The sequence below is a fragment of the Pristis pectinata genome, chromosome 41 (genome assembly GCF_009764475.1).
Source record: "Pristis pectinata isolate sPriPec2 chromosome 41, sPriPec2.1.pri, whole genome shotgun sequence".
Classification (NCBI taxonomy): Eukaryota; Metazoa; Chordata; class Chondrichthyes; order Rhinopristiformes; family Pristidae; genus Pristis; species Pristis pectinata.
Window position 1 is genome coordinate 3,420,326 of NC_067444.1, and position 20,890 is coordinate 3,441,215.

The 20,890-nt window shown below is 42.7% G+C and overlaps 1 protein-coding gene across 7 annotated transcripts in view; it reads left to right on the forward strand.

Annotated features, from left to right (window-relative positions):
- Positions 1-20,890, forward strand: part of LOC127566436 (immunoglobulin superfamily member 1-like) — a 70,159-nt gene that overhangs the window by 18,906 nt on the left and 30,363 nt on the right. For all 7 annotated transcript variants that reach the window (XM_052008846.1, XM_052008844.1, XM_052008843.1 and 4 more), the window contains exons 4-9: positions 2,957-3,274; positions 4,115-4,420; positions 8,663-8,971; positions 10,285-10,599; positions 13,320-13,625; positions 19,413-19,718. In XM_052008846.1, the coding sequence (XP_051864806.1) occupies positions 2,957-3,274; positions 4,115-4,420; positions 8,663-8,971; positions 10,285-10,599; positions 13,320-13,625; positions 19,413-19,718 (1,860 nt within the window). The remainder of the gene's footprint in view (positions 1-2,956; positions 3,275-4,114; positions 4,421-8,662; positions 8,972-10,284; positions 10,600-13,319; positions 13,626-19,412; positions 19,719-20,890) is intronic.

Consider the following 20,890-nt stretch of genomic DNA (forward strand, 5'->3'; position numbering starts at 1 on the left):
GAACTTTACAAATAGAAGGGCGGAGCTTAAATCGGAGTAGAGCCTGTTCTCAGGAAACTGATCAGACAAAGAACGGTTGGCTAATAAGATAGGAAGGTTGTGAATGAATAGCGAACATCCAGAACTAATACCTCAGTCGATGGTCGCGTGGAGCTGCTGACGGTTCAGTGGAGGACAAGATGGTGCGGGAGAAACAAGGGATGTAAATTTAGCCTGATTGTCTGCAGAACTTGAAGTGAAAATTTCTTCAAGCAGTGAGCTGTCATGATATTGAATTTCGTGCCCAAGAGCAAGAGTGAATGAATTTAATTTTTTCAGGAAATTGCAGAACCATTAAAACAGAGGGCACCCTGCCGCGATACAAAGATCGTGACTTCATATTTATATTTACAACGGCACAGATGAACATCGTTCAGACCATGTTGTTGATGCCGACTCCCAGAGCAATTCCAGCAATGCCATTCCATCAATTTTACCAAAGTAGTCTGTACTTCCTGCCATGTATCCCATCAGCACTGTCCAGCAACAGCCATTGCCATTCTTCTACTCTTCACAGTAACTAGCCTGCAGTGCCCAATTAAACTGGCAGCGCGTCTTAATTATGAGGGAAGGAAGCGTAGCATCCGGTTTCTCTGTTTACAACATACAATGATCCAACGCGTAATGTATTGCACTTACGTAAACAAGCGAATCGTTGGTTATGGGAAAAGTACACATAAATACAAGATGATAAGAGGCATTTACCGACTGGATTGACTTTTTCCGAGGGCGATAATGGTTAACACGGGGGGACATAATTTTAAAGTGCTTGGTGGAAGATATAAGGGGGATGTCAGGGGTAAGTTCATTACACAGAGGGTGGTGGGTGCGTGGAGGCGGGGGGGGCACACGCATTGGGGACATTATAGCGATTCTTAGATGGACACATAAATGATAGAGAAATCAGGGGCTGTATGGGAGGGACGGGTTAGATAGATCTTAGAGCAGAATAAAATTTCGGCACAACATTGTGGGCCGAAGGACCTGTACTCTACTGTAATGTTATATGTTCTATATTTTACACTAAAGCCTGAAAATACGTACCACCAGGGTTAAGGACAGCTTCTACCTCACTGTAAAAATACTATTCAACGGTTCCCCAGTATGATAAGATGGAATCTTGACCTCAAACTCTAACTCGTCAGATCTTGCACATTATTTTTTACTTGCTCTGCACTTCCTCTGTAACTGAAGCACGTTATTTTGCTTGCATCTCAATGCACTGTTGCAATGAATTAATCTGTATGAACAGTGTGCAAGACAAGTTTATCACTGTACCTCGGTGCGTGACAACGACAATCCTATTTACCCACTTAACAATTCACATGTTCATGCTGAAGATACGCAGGTATTCAGGAAATGAGGGTTATGATCCCCTTCTGAAAATATTTGTTTCAAATGGAGTAAGGTACAATAACTGACAGGACAGTAAATGTGTCAAAGACAGCAATAGGTGTTTAAGAATTAAATATATGTTTAGTTTCATGGGATGACAGAATTAATCAAGCAATGCAGCCGCTTATTGAGGAAACACTGGATGCTCTGGAACTGTCTGGAAGGAAATTAATTGAAATAGTTTGGCAATGCAGTTAATTAAAATTACCCTTAACCAAGAGTGGCGTAGCAGAGAAGTACGAGGTGTTGCATTTTGGGAAGACAAATCAGGGTAGGAAATTCACAGTCAGCGATAGAGTCCTCAGGAGTGTTGTAGAACAGAAGGACCTTGGAGTACAAGTACATGGTTCTCCCAAAATGGCGTCACAGGTAAGGAGGTTGCTGATGAAATTTTATGGCATGCAGGCCTTCGTCAGTTCGGACACTGAGTATAGAATTTGGGACGTTATGTTCTAGTTATCCAACACTTTGCTGAGGCCACATTTGAAATATTGTGCTCAGCTTTGGGCTCCCTGCCATGGGAAAAATGCCAACAACCTTGAAAGAATTCAGGGGAGATTTATGAGGATGTTTCCTGGACTCGAAGGACTGAGATGTGAAGATAGGTTGAACAGGCTGGGACATCTTTTATTGGGGCGTAGGAGAGTGAGAGTTGATCTTCTAAAGGTGTGGAAAATCCATAGTGGCATAGATAGGATGAATATGCACAGTCTTTTCCCTCTGTGTTGGGGAATCAAGAACGATTGGGCATAGTGCAAGGTGAAAGTGGAGCGACTTCATAGGAAACTGAAGGGCAAATTTTTCACCTCAAGGATGGAAGGTATTTTGCAGGAGCTGCCAGCGGACGTGGTTTACACAGGTATACTAACAACATTTAAAACGTACTTGGCCATGCAGATGAACAGTAGAAGTTTGAGATGGATATGCGCCAAACGTGGCGAAATGAGTCTAGATGGGAATCTCAGTCCGCCTTGGGCCAATTCGGCCGAGTGGCCCGTTTCCGTGCTGTGTGATGTGCTGCCTCACATCGTCCCCAGTTCAATCCTGATTTCCGGTGTATTTTGTGCGAATCATTCACTTTCCCTCTCTGACAACGTAGGTACTTCCGGCTACTTCGGTTAACTCTCCTCACCCTCCCCCCCCACCCAACCCCCCCCCCCCCCCGCCGCCAACACCACTACTTCCCAGTGATGTGCTGCTTGCTTGGTTAATTGGCACAGTCTACAGGTGGGAGCTACAATATGCTGGGAGCTGATTGTAATGTGAGACGCTAAAATGTCTGATGTAGGATCGGCGTAACTGGGTCATGTTGGTCCTAACTCTGACTCTGTGGGCATTGTTCAATCGGTTCCTTCTCAGCGGACAGAAGAACTACTGTTCCCACGTTATGCTTCGGTGACAATCGTAGGATAAGATAAAAACAGAGCTGTACTGTTTTTCCTTGGAAGACTAACTCCAGGATGTTTATCCGAAGTAATATTGGTTAATCTTAATACTTCGGCCCAATTTTGTTTTGCCTCAGACCTGATTGTATTACGACTGGTCGATGGAGACAGTATTTGCTCTGGAAGAGTAGAAGTCTACTACAATGACACGTGGGGGACAATCTGCGATGATTACTGGGACATGGCAGATGCTGTGGTTGTCTGTCGGCAGATAAACTGTGGATTCGCTGAATCGGCAAGAGGGTCATCTCAATTCGGTGAAGGTGTGGATGACATCTGGTTGGATGACGTGGAGTGTGTGGGAACTGAGACGAACTTACGTCAGTGCCAAATCAGGCCAATCGGGGAGCATAATTGCAATCACATAGAGGACGCTGGTGTAATATGCAATCCTGGTAAGGAATTGACCTTTATGACTACCTCTGATCGTCACCTTGCATATCGACAGTCTTCTACAGATATAGTTTAATATACCTATAAATTTTGCTCTATATCTGGACAGCATTACGTTTACACGCCGATGTACAATTCCTAATTGTATTTCTTAAAAGTACAGGTCGCCGTGGAGGAGGACTTGCTTCCATAACACGGATTGAACATGCCACGATTAGTATAGTAGAGAAAGTTATTTGCATTACGTGGACCGAATTGGTTATAACGCGATTTCATTCGGAAACTAGAACAACTTACGAATTACGTTGCAAATTAATCAGGAAAAACATTGGCTTCTTTTTTTTTGGGGGGGGGGGGGTATGTGGAGGAACTGTTGAAACATGACCTCCCCGCAGTAATCAGAAACCATTAGCTCTCAAAAAAATCAAGCTGATTTTTTTTCTCCGCGGGAAGTTATTGGAAATTGACAAGAAATCGCTTCCATTGACGCTTGTGCGCAGATTCGTTATTGAACGATGTGTTAAGCAGCCTTTGGTAATCTTAGATTGCAGCAATAGACTAAACAAATAGCTTTTAAAACACATTAATTTTGAAAGTCCTGCGGGAAAATATATTTTGTTATTACGAGTCTGAAACTCTCTAGCGGCTAACAACTAAACCCCACCCTTCCAATTGACACAATTGTTTATAAAACGTCATTTTATACAACAGGACGTTTGTTAGAAACACAAGGATCGCGTTATAACTGAACTACCAGTACAATAACATGGAGCATATTGTAACCTTTGTTTCATCTCATGCCTCATTGCACAACGTTCTCTTCTCCGGGCCTTCTGTTGTAGATCACCCACCGAAACCAACTATCTACAATGGCAAAAGATCTGGTGTTTTTATTAAAGGAGAAGACCTGAAGATAAAATGCAGTACTCAAGGTTTCTACACTTCGACAATGTTCTACCTCTACAAAGACAACGGCAATACCCCCGTCATAACCAAAAACCCTACAAAGAGGCAGTTTACTGCTACGTTTGTAATTTCGAACATAACAGAAAAACACAAAGGAAATTACAGCTGCAGTTACGATTCTCAAATTTCTGGGAGAACATTTAGATCCGCAAAGAGTGACAATATAGACGTTCTGTTGAAAGGCAAGTTCTACTTTATGCATTAAAATATAGATGCCTACAATGAAAGAACTATTTTGCTAAGCGAATTGAGTATTACCTACTTATGGTATAACTTTAAACCCTTTCATGACAGACCTACAAATGGTAAGATCAGCATTCCGTAACTATTGGTGCATTATTTTCTTTCAAGACGCACTACAGTTTAATACTGAAAACGTATGAAAAGTTCAGAATACAGCAGCATTTCCTCTTCGACGATGTCTCTAAGGTGTCTATATAAGACTGCAAAAATAATAGAATCTATGTTTCAGTTATTAATCTTGTCAGAGATTCCAGTTATAAACAAAAATATAATCCTTCCCGTCGTTGCACAATTTACGGAAGTGTTATGTGAAACTGTGGGCCGTTGTATTTGCGCCTTACTGTGTTATTACGACATGTGTGTGTGTGTGTGTGTGTGTGTGTGTGTGTGTGTGTGTGTGTGTGTGAGTGTGTGTGTGAGTGTGTGTGTGTGTGTGTGTGTGTGTGTGTGTGTGTGTGTGTGTGTGTGTGTGTGTGCGCTTCTCGGATCTGCCAGGCGGATGTCCACCCTATTATGAGTGCACGTGTCTGCTCATCTCCAACAATTAACCAGAAGCATAACGATAGAACGGGCTTCCTGATGTTTAAAATTTGGGAAAGAGTACGTGACTATTTTGTGACACAATTGAGACACATTATTTCGAATTAAAACGTACAAAAAATGCAGATGTCAGTCTGAAATTAAGTTGGAAACAGAAAATGCTGGAAGTACTTAGCAGGTCAGGCAGTGCATGGACCGACAGAAAAAGAATTAACGTTTCGGATCGATAACTGTGATGCCGAAAGGTCACCGGCCCGATCTGCTCATCCTCTCTCAGTCTATCTCTGTCTTTGTACGTCTGCCTGCTTTCTCTCTCTCTCACTCTCTTTCTCCATTCCTCTCTTTCCCTCCCTCTCTTTCTGTCTCTCTCCCACACACACACACAAATGCTACCTGACCTCCGAAGTAAGATGCAGTAAGATGGAATCATGTGAATTTCAACTGAGCACCTCTTTCTAACTGGGATTAACAACTGGGCACTCCAAAAATATGCTCAATTGTTAACAACAGAATGTTTGAGAATTATAGAGGTACTTTTTTCCTTGAATGGTCGAACAATTTGCTCTCAGAAATCGATAAACGGTTTTTGAATAGGATTAGTGTGGGACTTTATAAATTGCATAGCCTGAGGCATTAAGCGAAAGCACAATTTTGCCTAATGGTGTAAATTAGCAGGTAATCTGCCTGGATGTAACATCAATCCACCATGTCTGTCCCGTGTGCATCAAATCTGCTTGGATTACTCAGGGCAGTCCCGGGGATTCTGACCTTTACAGCGTCCCCTTACTGCTTTCTTACTGAGTGGCAATCTACCTTGGAATAAAAAGGGGCTGAACATACTTGCATGTGAGTTCGTACATTTGAATATTTTTGTTTTCTTTATTCCTGCCACGGCATAGGCCTAGTGACTCAATGGGGACTTTCAGACCAATCGTAATACCCCGCTTATTTTCCTGTAACCTTTTTCTCTGAACACATTCAGAGAGTTGTTACGTCCACGTTCTTTTGAAAAGTAACTCTCAGATGTAAACTGCCGTTGAATAAATACACCGTGGGACATGCAACCATCCGCATCTTGCATATGGGAAATCTTGTGCTCTTTCGTGGCGTCACGACTGCCTATCGCAAACTAAGTTCCAGCTGAGCACTCCCCGCATCCGTGGCAATTTAGAGTGCTGACAGAATATCCAAGGCCGGAATTCCTAGTCTTCTTACCATAGTTACCTGGTTCTAGATTTCCCAGCAATAATGTCACTCGCAACACCAAACATCGTTCACTGTCAGCACCGACATCGCTGCCATCTGACGTAATGTTTCGGAGGCTGGATGAGGCAGAGTAAGGTATGAAGTCATGTTGACCAAACTCCTCAAAGGCCAAGATGGTCCTGAAGATGGACAGCAACATCCCTAACGTTTTGGAGAAGAATGGGAATTTACCCCACCAGATCTTGCTCAGCAGTGGGGGCAGGAAAATAGTTTAAAAAATTCTCACCTGTCAAGTTTTAAATCGACACGAGTCAGGTCGTTGGTTGAAGTAAGAGCGCCCGCGAAACAAGCGCTGTCCCCGCAGTGCGCAACACTGCAAGAACCGCGTGCGGGCAAGGCCTCCACTGCAAATAAACCCAACAGTACCACATCCAACACGTAGCAGGCAGCAGCTTGGGGATATCAAGATTTTTCATGAAGGATACGTAAGGAACAAAATGGGAAGAACAAAATGACCAAAGAAGTATTTAAGATCTTTATCACAGTGGCATTTCGAAAATAGAGTAACCAGGAAAACGGAGTATCAGCAGTTCAGGACTCTGTCTTTATCTTTCGCTGCTTTGACGAAGCAGCCAACATAATCAAAGACGCCACCCACCCGGGATTTTCTCTCTTCTCCCCCCTCCCGTCAGGCAGAAGATACAGGAGCCTGAGGGCACGTACCACCACGCTTAAGGACAGCTTCTATCCCACTGTGATAAGACTGTTGAACAGTTCCCTTATACGATGGACTCTGACCTCACGATCTACCTTGTTGCGCCCTTAAACCTTATTGCACTGCACTTTTTCTGCAGCTGTGACACTTTACTTGTACTGCTATTGTTTTTAACTGTACTACCTCAATGCACTCTGTATTATCTCAATGTAACTGGACTATGCAATGAAGTGACCTGTACGATCGGTATTCAGGACAGGTTTTTCACTGTACTTCGGTACAAGTGACAATAATAAACCAATGCCAATACCAAATCTAGAGTTTTGATTCAGATCTCCCTTGTTGGAATTCCGGAAGTTCAACACAACAGGAGGCGAAAATGCGCCTGGTCTCCTATCAATCTCTATGACCAGGCTGTCCATTGGTTCCTAGACATCCACGGAAGTCTCTGCACGCTAGAAGCCCATTGCCACGTGAGTTAGACATAAAAAAACCCTTGTTACATGACATTCCTGCTCTCAGTTTCCATAAACCAAGCCGAAACTGCCATGTTACCTCATGTAAAGGAGTCCACGACCAAGCGCTGCCTTGATTGGCCCAGAAGCAAATGGCAGAAGTGAATGCTCATAAAACTAAATGGCATGTTTTCCGACCATGTTCATTATTCTAGCTCACGAGGGAAACAGAAAATAGAATGATAAACTTCCATTAAAAACATGCCTTCAAACTGCGCATTTGATGGTCGGAAAACATGCCCATTCTGAGCTCATTATTCAGAACTTCGCCCTCAGGGTGTTTCTAATCCTGGTAATGTTCTCTATGAGGATGTGACGGGATTAGGGGTGCGGGGGGCGGGGGGGGGGGAGAGTAGGGGAAGGGTCACCTCATTCTTGAAGCAGTGATGAAGTGTGATGGGGATTATTAGGTGATATTAGAGGGTTATTGAAAACTAATCCTCTGTAACTTTATGTCATCTGTAGCCTAGACCAAGTGAAAACCTCCAGCCCCACAGGGAAATGGCGATTTTTACAATAGTCAGATATTTTCCTGACCCACCATTCAGCGACACAATATTTTCAGTTCTAAATTGCTCTGAACATGTAATTTTCCGTGAACACCATGTTGGGATTTTGAACGAATATAAATAACGGCGCTTCAGTTCGAATTACATTGTATTTGCAACCTCTTCCGAATGTTCATTTCAACCACTCTGTATATTTCCTTTCAACTGTGCCCACGAAGGTAAGTGGCCGTCCTGTTCCAATTTTCCTGCTCCCGCCATTACCCACTATTCCCCTCTCTCTGTCTCTCTCTGTCTCTCTCTGTCTCTCTCTCTCTCTCTCTCTCTCTCTCACACACACACACACACACACACACACACGCACGCACACACACACACACAAACACACACACACACACACAAAAAACACAACAAAATACACATATAGTAACTGTAGTCTACCTGGAATACGGCACCAGATTTCTTTTTTTATTATTAAATACATTCGGATAAATGCGTGATGGAACCTCTCTAACCAAATGTATTCTGATGTGATTGAATACTGAATTCCCTGGCTCAGTGTTACATAACTATTTCTCGAAGTAGACAGATATGGAGACTCATGTTATACTCATCCGTGCAGTGTTTGTTTTCAATGAAAATTGAACTTTGTATTCCGGGTTTATGAAAACGTTTTGATCTTTCTTTCATCCATTTCAGAATTCCTCCCTCCACCAGAGATTACCCATTTCCGAACTCCCAGTGTTATTGTGGAAGGTCAAGACATTACCTTCAGATGCGAGGCACCGGAGCAATATGATGAGTGCAAGTTTTATTTGTACAAAGACAATGAAAATAACTTAATTAGTTCCCAGACGGCATCCGACTCGTTATCACAGGCTACCTTCAATATAACGCAGATACAAAAAAGCGACGGAGGCAGTTACTTCTGTAAATATGAAGTATTTTTGTCGAAGCATCTTCATTTAAACTCGTCCCTGAGCAGTAGCCTAAATATTACAGTGCAAGGTAGGTGAGAATGATATTGAACCACGAACAAAGTAAGTTCGTCGAAAATGTGTTGTTTATTTTGGAGACAGGAGGATTGTGTTTGGCATTTAGCTTCAGAATATGGACCAGTTGAGAGGATATTTGCTTGTCGAAAGTCCCAGGCTTGCCTTTTTCTTTCAATAATTATATGTTCGCTTTTTTTTCGTTAAAATCGCCGATAACCGCCACCTTACACCACATTGATTATTATGAGGTGCTTCAGGTGTAAACACTGAAAACTCACTATTTACCATTCAAATAAATATTATTAACATTCGATGTTTTCTTCGAAATGTCAAGTGAGTCACAATGTAAAATGAAAATTATGACCCCATTTAGAATATTACAAACATAGTTACACTGATAAATTTCCGCACACAAAATGAACCAGCGCACCATTCAAACATAAATAATATTGATGCATTTTTGTCATGACACAATTTATTTTGGGGGCAGGTGATGTAATATTGGACACACATTTTATTTTCCGTACCGTCAGCGATAATAGAAGGCTTAATATGTGCACATAGTATGTAAAATTTACATTGATAGCCCTCTCTGTCGGCGCTTCATGATCTATGGGTGATGCTGAACATTTCCTTTGGCTTCCAGATTTGACAACAAAAAGCGTTTCACAGCGATTAAAATCTTCCTCTCCCTCTGTCTGCCCCCTCTCTTTCTTTCTCTTTCTCTTTCTCTCTCTGTCTCCGTTCTCTCTCTCTCTCTCTCTCTCTCTCTCTCTCTCTTTGTCTTCCCTCATTTTTCTGTGATAGAAGAGCCGTCATAAATATCTTATTAAGTTGGAAAGCGATTCACAATAGCCAGTTCGTACTCTCAATCTCTCTTGAACTTGTCTCCAAATTAAATTTAACCCGTATTCCTATTTTCCCTGTTCGTAATGAGGAGTTCTATGCCTGAAATGTTAGAGATGTCCCGGTTTTCAGGGATGCCGGCTTGACCCTCAGAATGCTTGGAAATATTATATTCTTATTTCGTATTTTCAACGTTTGCATTTGCTTCGATTTTCAATGAAAACATAAGAAATCTGTCCTTTAGGTTTTCGGACTATCGGCTCAGTTCCACTACGCTTCTAGCGTCTGCTACGTGTTGATAGATTTTCAACATATATCAGGACAATTGGAATATCATTTAGTCATTACAGTGCAAGCTGCGGCCTGTGTGTATATCCGGGAGATGTGCTGCTTATCAGTGAATAATGTAAATATTTACAGTGGCGAACAACGGTTGCCTCCCGTAGCTCACTGACAACAGACTTATGCCCACGTTATCAGGTGGTATAAAGATCAGACTTGCGAATAAGGATAAAGATTGCGATGGAGAAGTGGAAGTTTACTTCAATGGCACTTGGGGAAAAGTCTGCGGAAACGGCTGGCACATTGCAGAAGCACAAGTTGTCTGCCGGCAACTCGGTTGTGGCTTTGCGAAGAGCGCCTCTCCCAGCGAACGCTATCCGATGGGAGTCAACGAAGTTCAACTGAACTACGTTCATTGCCTGGGCACTGAAACGCTCTTGTGGAACTGCCATTCGCTCTCCTGGACAGAGAACACCTGCTACGGTTATTTCAGAGCAGAAGTAACTTGTTCAGGTAAACACTGAATAGCTTGCAATGTTGCACTCTGGTAGGAAGTCTATCTGTTGTATCTTCCATCAGAAAAGACGTTGAGATTCAATTATTTTAGAATAACTGACCATCAACTTAGCGCAGAAGTCCAGATCCACACTCTGCCGTCCATTTAGAAAAGTCATAAAAACTAAGTTGCCTTTTGTGGGGCATACTTATTTTTTACCAGACACGTCTTTTCCGTAAGAAACCCAGTCGGACGGTGGCAGTGACGTTATCAATTATGAGAACAACAAATAATTTCACTCGTCTCCAAACCAGGGAACAGTTCGGGTTAACGTTTTAAACGTTGCATTGATTGCGACGTAAAGATTAGAACATGAATAAGTAAAGGTACAAGGTGATTGGCCTACTAATAATTTGATCAATAACAGCTGTACTATTATATCAAGATACAATTGACTTTGAGATAATGTGTAAGGGAACGCACATACAATTCGGATTCCATTTTACGGGCATATTTTCCTGAGGAACAACATTATTTCGTATTGCAAAATTGAATCCACATTCTCAAAGGAAGAGTGCAAACTTTGGGATACTTAAAAGTGGCTTGAGGGCCTGCAATTTGAAATTCACGTAAGTAGAACTATTTTCAGTTTGGTTGCCGTAGAGAAGAGCGGAAACACCGGGCTCTGGGAAGGGACGCTGGATTTTTTATTGCAACTTAGAGCCCTTCGCAATATAATGTAGAATTGCGAAATTCCGATGCATGTAGGTTTCACCTCAATTCAATAGCGAAAATACTGGGCGTTTGTTTGAAGTATATTGTCATGCATCCGTTTAAATGATGCATGGATTTCGGGAGTGAGTTTGGAGACATTGTGGTTTGCAGGTCGTTTGCAACATTATCAATCCCGAATCTTAAAACATTTGACCTAACTCAATACTAGTCAATTGTGTTTTTTCTGTTTATCAGAAAAAAACACAGTCATACGATATCTCCTATATACAAATGTTACGTTTACTTTGACTTGCCTTAACAAATAATGAGGTGCATTAAGGCATTGATTTCACCAAATAAAACGAACGCTTTTCAGTTATCTCTTTGCGATTTCGTGAACTGTCGTTCAAATCAGGATTTGCAATTACGACACTAAATGCTTGTATTAATTAAATTATAGTAGCATTTGATCTTCTCTTTATACTGCATTTCTTCATAAACTACAAACAACCGTGAAACATTGCTAAGCTCTTCCAGCACACTACATTTATTGAATAATTCTTTCAGGCAACGAAGTATTATGTACAACCCGGAAAAAGAATCACACAATCTTTTTTATTTTATTGTCATTTCCGGGAACAGGACGTGCCTGTCAAAGGCAATAGATGCCGTCCATTGTTAATTTCCATTAAAAGACAATTGAAGCCAGTGGAAGGTAAACTTCTTGGATAGTTCTGGTCCTTCTGCTGAATGATTAGGGGGATACGGACCAAACGTGGGCAAATGGGACTAGCTTAGATGGGCACTTTGATCGGCACGGACCAGTTGGGCAGAAGCGCCTATTTCTGTACTGTTTAATTCTATGACTCTAGATTCCAGCGTCTGCAGTATTTTCTGTCTACTCAAGGTCCCTCTGTTCATCAAACCTCCTTAGCACCCTACCATGGACTGAATATGTCCTACCACTATCTGATGAGAAAAATTACAGAAGACGTTGGTGAGGCCGCACTTGGAATATTATGTTCAGCTTTGGTCCGCCTGCTATAAGAAAGATGTCATTAAACTGGAAAGAGTGTGAGGAGATTTATGAGCATATGGACGGGATTAGAGGCACTGAGTTGTGGAAATGCGTTGAGCAGGTTGGGACTTTGTATTTGGCTTGTAGAGGTGACATTACAGAGCAGTATAAAACTGTGAGAGACACAGATGGGGTGAATAACACAGCCTTTATCCCGGGATCGAGGAATAAAAACTAGAAGGCATAGGTTTAATAGACATTTAGTGGTGAAGCGGCGAAGCAGATTCGATGGCCCGAATGGCTTACTTCTGCTGCTTTGCCTTGTGATTTAATAACAACGTGAGTGGCAACTTTTTCACCCAGTAAATGGTCGTTGTGTGGAATGAGCTTCCAGAGCAAGTGGTTGAGGCAGGTAGATTAATCACATTTTAAAGGCACTTGGTCGTACTTGGATAGGAGCGGTTTAGAGGGTTTTAGGCCAAACGCAGGCAACTGGGAATAGCTCAGATGGGCATATTGGTCGGCATGGAGCAGTTGGCCCGAACGGACTCCCTCCGTTCTGTCTGGCGCTATGAACCTCTGATGCTAAGAGGAAGAAGCTTGAGTTGTTCAGGAAAAAAGAAACATAAGTTACAAAGTAAGAATGTGTGGAATTAATTTCAGAGCAATCTAAATTACTTCAGCTGGGATAAGTAAAGGCTGATCGACAAAATGTCCCTATCCCTCCCTTCTCTGCACATTCATGTGTCTATCTATGAGCTTCTTGAACGCCTCTATCGTATTTTCCTCGACTACCATCCCTGGCATTCCAAGCATCCATCACTCCATATACATCACCCCGGACTGATCGACAAATAGTATTGGGCACAATTAAACCAGCAATTGTTAACAATGTTTGATAAGTGGGAGTAAATATCCTTGGCGTATTGATGGCATTGGCACATGCACGTTGGGTAGATTATTAGTTCATTTTCCTGATTAGATGTCTTCCTTGTTTTACCGCAGAACAGCCCCTCAAGCCATTAATTTCCGTCTTCCGCTCACCGAGTGTTTACATGCCCGGTGAGAACGTGACAGTCCAGTGTACCTTTTCTTCCTTCTACACTGGGAGTCAGATGTTCCTGTACAAAGTCAGTGAGAAGAAACCGCTGTTGTCGATGCTGATTCCGGAGAACGAAAAATCCGTAAACTTCACAATAGTCAATGTTCAGAGCAAGAATTCCGGGAATTACACGTGCAACTACGAAATAGATGTGTCAGAGTTGATATTCAGCTCGGAACAGAGCGACCAGCAAACGATAACTGTCAAAGGTAGGCATTTGCGTCTGACACTCCTGTCAGTTATACGCTAATCTGTCATACGTAAAGTGCTAAAATCGTATTTAACATTTGATACATACTGCCCCTAGCTGCACTTTCGAATGTAAATTGCACTGCTTATCAATTCTTACAGAAGGATTATGAAGAGGATAATTGCATTCTATTCTGGTCGCCCCATTTCAGGAAGGATGTGGAGGCTTTGGGATTGGTGCAGTACAGATTTACTGGGTTTCCATAGAACCATAGAACAATACAGCACAATACAGGTCCTTCAGCGCAGCTTGTTGTTCCGACCTTCAAACTACAACTAAGACTATCTATCCCCTTCTTCCCACATATCCCTCGACTTTAAATTCCTGCATATGCTTATCTAACAAGCTCCTGAACTTGGCCAACGTATCAGCCTCCATCACCACCCCAGGCAGCGCATTCCATGCACCAACCACTCTCTGGGTGAAAAACCTCCTCCTGACATCTCCCTTGAACTTCCCACCCATTACCTTAAAGCTGTGCCCTCTTGTATTGAACATAGGTGCCCTGGGGTAGAGTCGCTGGCTGTCCACTCTATCTATTCCTCTTAATATTTTGTATACTACTATCATGTCTCCCCTCATCCTCCTTCTCTCTAATGAGTAAAGCCCTAGCTCAGTTAGTCTCTCCACTGCACCATTTAGGACTGGATGAGAGGGCATCTGCGGTGAAGAGAAGTTGGACAAAGTTGGGTTGTTTTCGCTGAAGTGATAGAGCCCGAAGGGAGACCTGATGGAGGTTTAAAAGATTATGAGAAGCATTGATAGAGCAAACAGCCGGTATCTTGCCCCCAGGGCCAAAGCGACTCATGCTGGAGCTCATGAATTGAAGGCGAGAGGGGGTAAGTTCAAAGGACATGTACGGGGCAAGTCATTTTAGACAGAGAGTGATGGGTGCTTGGAATGCGGTGCCTGGGGTGGTAGTCAAGGCATTCAAGAGGCTCATAGATAGACACATGCATGTGCAGAGAAGGGAGAGATATGGAAATTGTTTTGGCAGAAGGGATTAGTCCAGTTAAGCACTATTTTAATTAGTTCGTCATGACATCTTGACCTGATGGGCCTGTTACCATATTCATAGATACATTGTACATTACAGCACACTACAGGCCCTTCGGTTCACAATGATGTGCCGGCATTTCATCCTGCTCTGAGATCTATCTAACCCTTCCCTCCCACATCGCCGCCTATTTTTCTATCATTCATGTGTCTCCCTAAGAGTCTCTTAAATGTCCATAATGTATCTGGACCCACAACCTCTGCCGGAAGTATGTCCCACACACCCACTACTCGCTGTTAAAAAAAATTACCCCTGATATCCCACTTATTTCTTCCAATCACCTTAAAATTATATCCGCTCGTGTTAGCCATTGTCGCTCTGGGACGAAGTCTCCGACTGTCCACTGGATCTATGCCTCTTATCATTTTGTACACTTCTTCAAGTCACCTCTCACCCTCCTTCTCTCCAAAGTGAAAAGCCCTCGCTCACTGAACCTATCCTCATCCGACAGGTTCCTCTGCTGCAATGTGGTTCTGGAGGGTTTAAACATGTTTTCAAGGGGGATGGGAACCGGGGGGATAGGTCAGTGGGAGAAGTGCATGAAGTAAAGCCAAATCTAACATATAGAGAGGCTTTGAGGAAAGAGAAGTTGAGTATAGACTACAAAATTAGGAAGGTAGATGCGCTAAAGCACATTTACCTATATGTAAGAACCATCAGAAATAAGGGCGATTAACTGAGAGCTTGGATAAATACATGTGACAATGAGATTGTGGCTCTTGCAGAGACTTGGCTGTCATCAGGGCAGGAACGAGTACTGAAAATTCCCGGATTTTAAAAGGGATGGGGAGGAGGAGAAGGAGTGGTGGCTTTACTGGTCAGGGATACTATTACAGCTGCAGAAAGGGTGGATAATATATCAGGACCCTCCCTAGTGTCAGTAAGGGTGGAAGTTAGGAACAAAAAAGGAGCTGTTACTCTATTGGGAATATTCTATAGGGCCCCTGCTGGCAGCAAGGATACTGAGGAGCAAATTTGGAGGCAGATTTTGGGAAGGTGCAAAAATAACAGGGTTGTTATTATAGGAGACTTTAACTTCCCAAATATTTATTGGCATCTGCTTGGTACCAAATATTTAGACAGGGCAGACTTTGGTAAGTGTGTCCAGGACGGATTCCTGTCACAGCATGTTGACAGGCCGACTTGAGGGAATGCCATATTAGATCTTGTATCAAGTAATGAATCAGGTCAGTTGACAGAATTCTCGGTGGGTGAGAACGTGAGGGACAGTGACCAACGCTTCCTAACCTTTAGCATTGTAATGGACAAGGGTATGAGCAAAGAGGACAGGAAAATATTTAATTGGTGAAGGGCAAATTATGAGGTTATAATCAAGCACTTGCGAGTGTGATTTTGGATGACATTTTTGAAGGGAAATGTACTATGGCGATGTGGTCGTCGTTCAGGGATCTCTTGCAAGATGTTAGGGATACATTTGTCCCAGTGAGGCAGAGAAAGAATGGCAGGGTGAAGGAAACATGGCTGACAACAGAGGTGGAACATCTAGTTCGGAGGAAGAAGGCAGCGTGCAGAAGGTGCAGGCAACAAGGATCAGATGGGGCTCTTGAAGAAAATAGGGTAGCAAGGAAGGAACTTAAGAAGGGGCTGAGGAGAGCAAGAAAGGGGCATGAAAAGGCCTTGGCAATGAGGATTAAGGGGTACCCCAAGGCATTTTACGCTTATATGAAGAGCAGTAGGATGACGGGAGTAACGGACGGACTGATTAGGGATAAAGGTGGGAAGATGTGCCTGGAAGCAGTGGAAGTGGGTGATGTATCAATGAATACCTCTCATCAGTATTCACCAAGGAGAGGGGCCTTGACGACGCTGAGGAAAGTGTTGGTAAGGTTAATGGTCTGGAGCATGTTGATATCAAGAGAGAGGATGTGTTGGAGCCGTTAGAAAACATTAGGACAGGTAAGTTTCCGGGTCCTGACGGAATATTCCCCAGGCTGCTCCGCGAGGCGAAGCAGGAGAATGCTGAGCCTTTGGCTAGGATCTTTAAGTCCTCGTTGTCCACGGGAATGGTACCAGTGGATCGGAGGGTGGCAAATGTTGTTCCCTTATTCAAAAAAAAACTAGTAGGGATCGTCCAGGGAATTATAGACCAGTGAGCCTTACGTGTGTGTTGGGCAAGCTGCTGGAAAGGATTGTTAGAGATAAGGTCTAGGGGTATTAAGAGAATCATGGTCATATCGGGGGCAGCCAGCATGGCTTTGTGAAGGACAGATCATGTCTCACAAGCCTGATAGTGTTCTTTGAGGAGATTGATGAGAGTCGTGCAGTAGATGTGGTCTACATGGATAAGGCGTTTGACAAGGTTCCACGTGGTAGGCTTCTTCAGAAGGTCAGACGGCAAAGGATCCAGGGAGCTTGGCCATGTGGATTCAGAACTGGCTTGCCTGTAGAAAGCAGAGGGTTGTGGTAGAGGGAATGCATTCATATTGGAGGGCTGTGACTAGCGGTGTCCCACATGGATCAGTTCTGGGACCTCTGCTCTTCGTGATTTGTATTAATGATTTGGATGAGGGGGTGGAAGGGTTGCTTGGCAAGTTTTCAGACGAGACAAAGGTTGGTGGTGTTGTGGATAGTGTAGAGAATTGTAGGAGATGGCAGAAGCACATTGATAGGCGTCATACCTGGGCTGAGAAATGGCAGATGGAGTTCAATCCGGAGAAGTGTGAGGCGGTACACTTTGGAAAGACAATCTCCAAGGCAGAGTACATAGTTATTAGCAGGATTCTAGGTAATATAGAGAAGCTGAGGGATTTGGGGGTCCATATGCACAGATCCCTGAAAGTTGCCTCACAGATGGATACCGTAGTTAAGAAAGCGTATGGGGTGTTAGCTTTCATAAATAGATGATTCGAGTTTAAGAGCCTCGGGGTAATGATGCAGCTATATAAAACTCTGGTTATACCACATTTAGAGTATTGTGTCCAGTTCTGGTCGCCTCATTATAGGAAGGATGTGGAAGCGTTGGAAAGGGTGCAGAGGAGATTTACCAGGATGCTGCCTGGTTTAGAGAATATTCATTATGAGGAGAGACTAAAGGAGATAGGGCTTTACTCATTGGAGAGAAAGGGGATGAGGTGAGACATGATAGAACTGCACAAAATATTAAGAGGAATAGATAGAGTGGACAGCCAGCGCCTCTTTCGCAGGGCACCAATGCTCAATACAAGAGGGCATGGCTTTAAGGTGATGGGTGGGAAGTTCAAGGGAGATATCAGAGGAAGTTGTTTTACCCGGAGAGTGGTTTGTGTATAGAATGCGCTGCCGGTGGTGGTGGAGGCAGGTACATTAGTCAAATTCAATAGGTTGCTAGATCGTCATATGGACGAACTTAAAATAGAGGGATATGAGGGAGGACGGAGTTAGATAGTCTCAGGCGAGGTTTAAAGGTCGGCAAGACATTGTGGGCCGAAGGCCCTGTATTGTGTTGTACTGTTCCAGGTTCTATGTTCCAGGTCCTGTGTACTCTGTTCGAAGAGGTATGCTCATGAGGGTTTGCCATCGATTGCTAAACGAATATTAAGCGCACTCTCAAATAATTTTCTCATCATAGCATTAGACAAAATTGATATGCAACTGAAAATCATTTAAAACATATATTTAAAATTATTTCATTGAAATCTACAGCACATTTACTCCCGTGGAAAACCCTTAACGTTATAAGCCCTCCGGCAATTTATGTTAATATATCTAAGGAACAAAAAACTGGGGCTAAATTGAAACTTTATCGTTTTCAGGAATGAATGAAGAGCCCTTTGTCGATCTCATGAATTACTTGCAATTAAATTTGGGCACAGCCATCGGATTATACTGTACAGAAGCAAGCCTTTCATCTCAACTCGTCTATTCCGACCAAGTTGCCTACCTGAGCTAATCCCATTTGTCTCATATCCCTGGAGACGGTTCCTAACCATGTGCATGTCCAAATGTCTTTTGAACTTTGTGATTGTATCCACATCTCCCTCTTCTTCTGACAGCTCGTTCCAACATACTCATCAGCTGCTGTGTGAAAAAATCTCCCTTAAGGTCCCCTTTAAATCTTTCTCCTCTTTATTTAAATGAAAGCTCGCTAATTTTAGTGTGCCTAAACCTTGGTAAATACTGTGAGCATCCACCTTATCGATGCCCATCATGATTTTATAGACTTCTATCAGTTAACCCTTTGGCGGTGATGTGCACTCCCTTGGATGCTCAGCTATTTACAATCATTTGAGGACACTAAAGACAATACTGCAGTAACAGGATGTCGGTTTTAATGGCAAAACCATGTCGCTGGGCTCGAGAAATAACATCAAAATTGCAGTCCGATAAATTGGATTCAATACGGTCTGCTGTGTATAATATACGGCTTAAGTTTACTGCCCATTATCGCCCTGCCGAAGTCGAATTTCGTCTCCAGTAATATTGATCACTTATTGTATCCTTCCTTGCTGCAGCAATGTGGGTGTGCACATAAAACATACATCTGGTCAATTCAAGTGAGAACATAAGATGCTGTAAAATTCGACAGGATCATTTCAATGTTGTCGTGGAGACGCTTTTGATGAACCGGCATCTGTATTGCTAGTTTATAAAAAAATCATTAGACAACACTCACCCCCGCCCAAACAAAAAACAATGCATACAGCTAATGTTTCCAGTAACATTGAAGTGTAATTGCATTTTTTTTTTCAGATGAACCGCCTGAGCCCGTACTCTCCGTGGAGAACTATCCCCCAAGTTATCTTCCGGGTCAGGAAATATCCCTCCACTGTATAGCGCCGATTTATTTCAAGGTTCACAATTATTACCTGTTTAAGGACGATAAAAAGAACTGCATCCGTTCCCATGCCGTCACTGCCGAGGATAGCATTGCATTATTTAAAATCACGGCCGAAAGTAGCAAAGAAGAAGGTGATTACACATGCCAGTATGAAACTAACTCAACGGGAAAACTGTACAATTCATCGCACAGTGACCCTGTAAAAATCACGGTAGTTGGTAAGTGCAGAAACCTCTCCAAAGCAGCGCCTATTACACTCACGGTCACCCCACGACCCCCTTCTCAAGATAACAAGAAAATATGAGCATTGAAATAAGATGGCGCGCTTTGTGGATATATCCAGATTTTTTTTCTGAAATTTCACTTCTATCGATTTGGGATCGCCTGTCTATCCAATTCTTGATTGATCCAGTCACCTACGTGTTGCAAGTTGGAACCTTTACCTTTAAAGTCTTCACAGAAAGAGGTGACGTTGAGGCAACATACATAGCCAGAAATGAGCTCCATATTTGGGTAATACTGATGAGGCTGGGACGTACACCATGAATGGTAAGGTCTCATAGATCAATGAAGGGCAGAAGGACGTTGACGTGGAAGTCCAACAATCTATGAAGGTGTGAGGACAGGTAGATAACCTAATTAAGAAGGCAAATGGGACATCGGCCTCCAGCAGACCGGGTTTCGAATACAAGAGCAGGAAGATCATACTCCGACTTTCTAAAGCCTCAGTAGGACCTCATCTGGAGGATTGCGTGTAGTTCCTGTCCCTAACCTTAGTGCAAAGTCTTGATATCAATGGAGAGGGTGCAGAGGATGTTGTCTGTGATGAGGCGTTTCAGTTGCAAGGAAAGGCTGCGTCAACTATCCCTAGAGAGGAGGAGGTTAATCAAAAACACGATTGAGGGAATATAAGTTCAGCAGGGGTATACACATGTTTTCCATCATCAAAGGCGAATGAAACCCTAAAACAGAAGTAGATTTAGAGTGAGGGGTAAGATACTTAGAGTGGATCTGAGGGGTAAATTTTTGGCCTATGTAGTAGTAAGGATCCAGAATACACTGCCGGGGAGAGTAGTGAAAGCAGAGTCATCCTTTCTTTTCCAATCGTTTTATTAATTTTTACATTAATAAACATACCAATGGTAACTATACATATGATACAAAGAGATCGGGATTACAATAATAGTAGTTAACGTATACAAAGAGTAAAATATGTAACCTGAACCTCCCAATCTCTTGATAATTGAGCATGATAAAGATTTAAAAAGAAATTTGATTATATGAAAAAACAGACTAATAAAAAGAACAATAACAAAACAAATAATAATAATAAAAAAACAAAAACTAACCAAAAACTAAACAAAAGCTGGTCTGTCGTATGTCATCCATT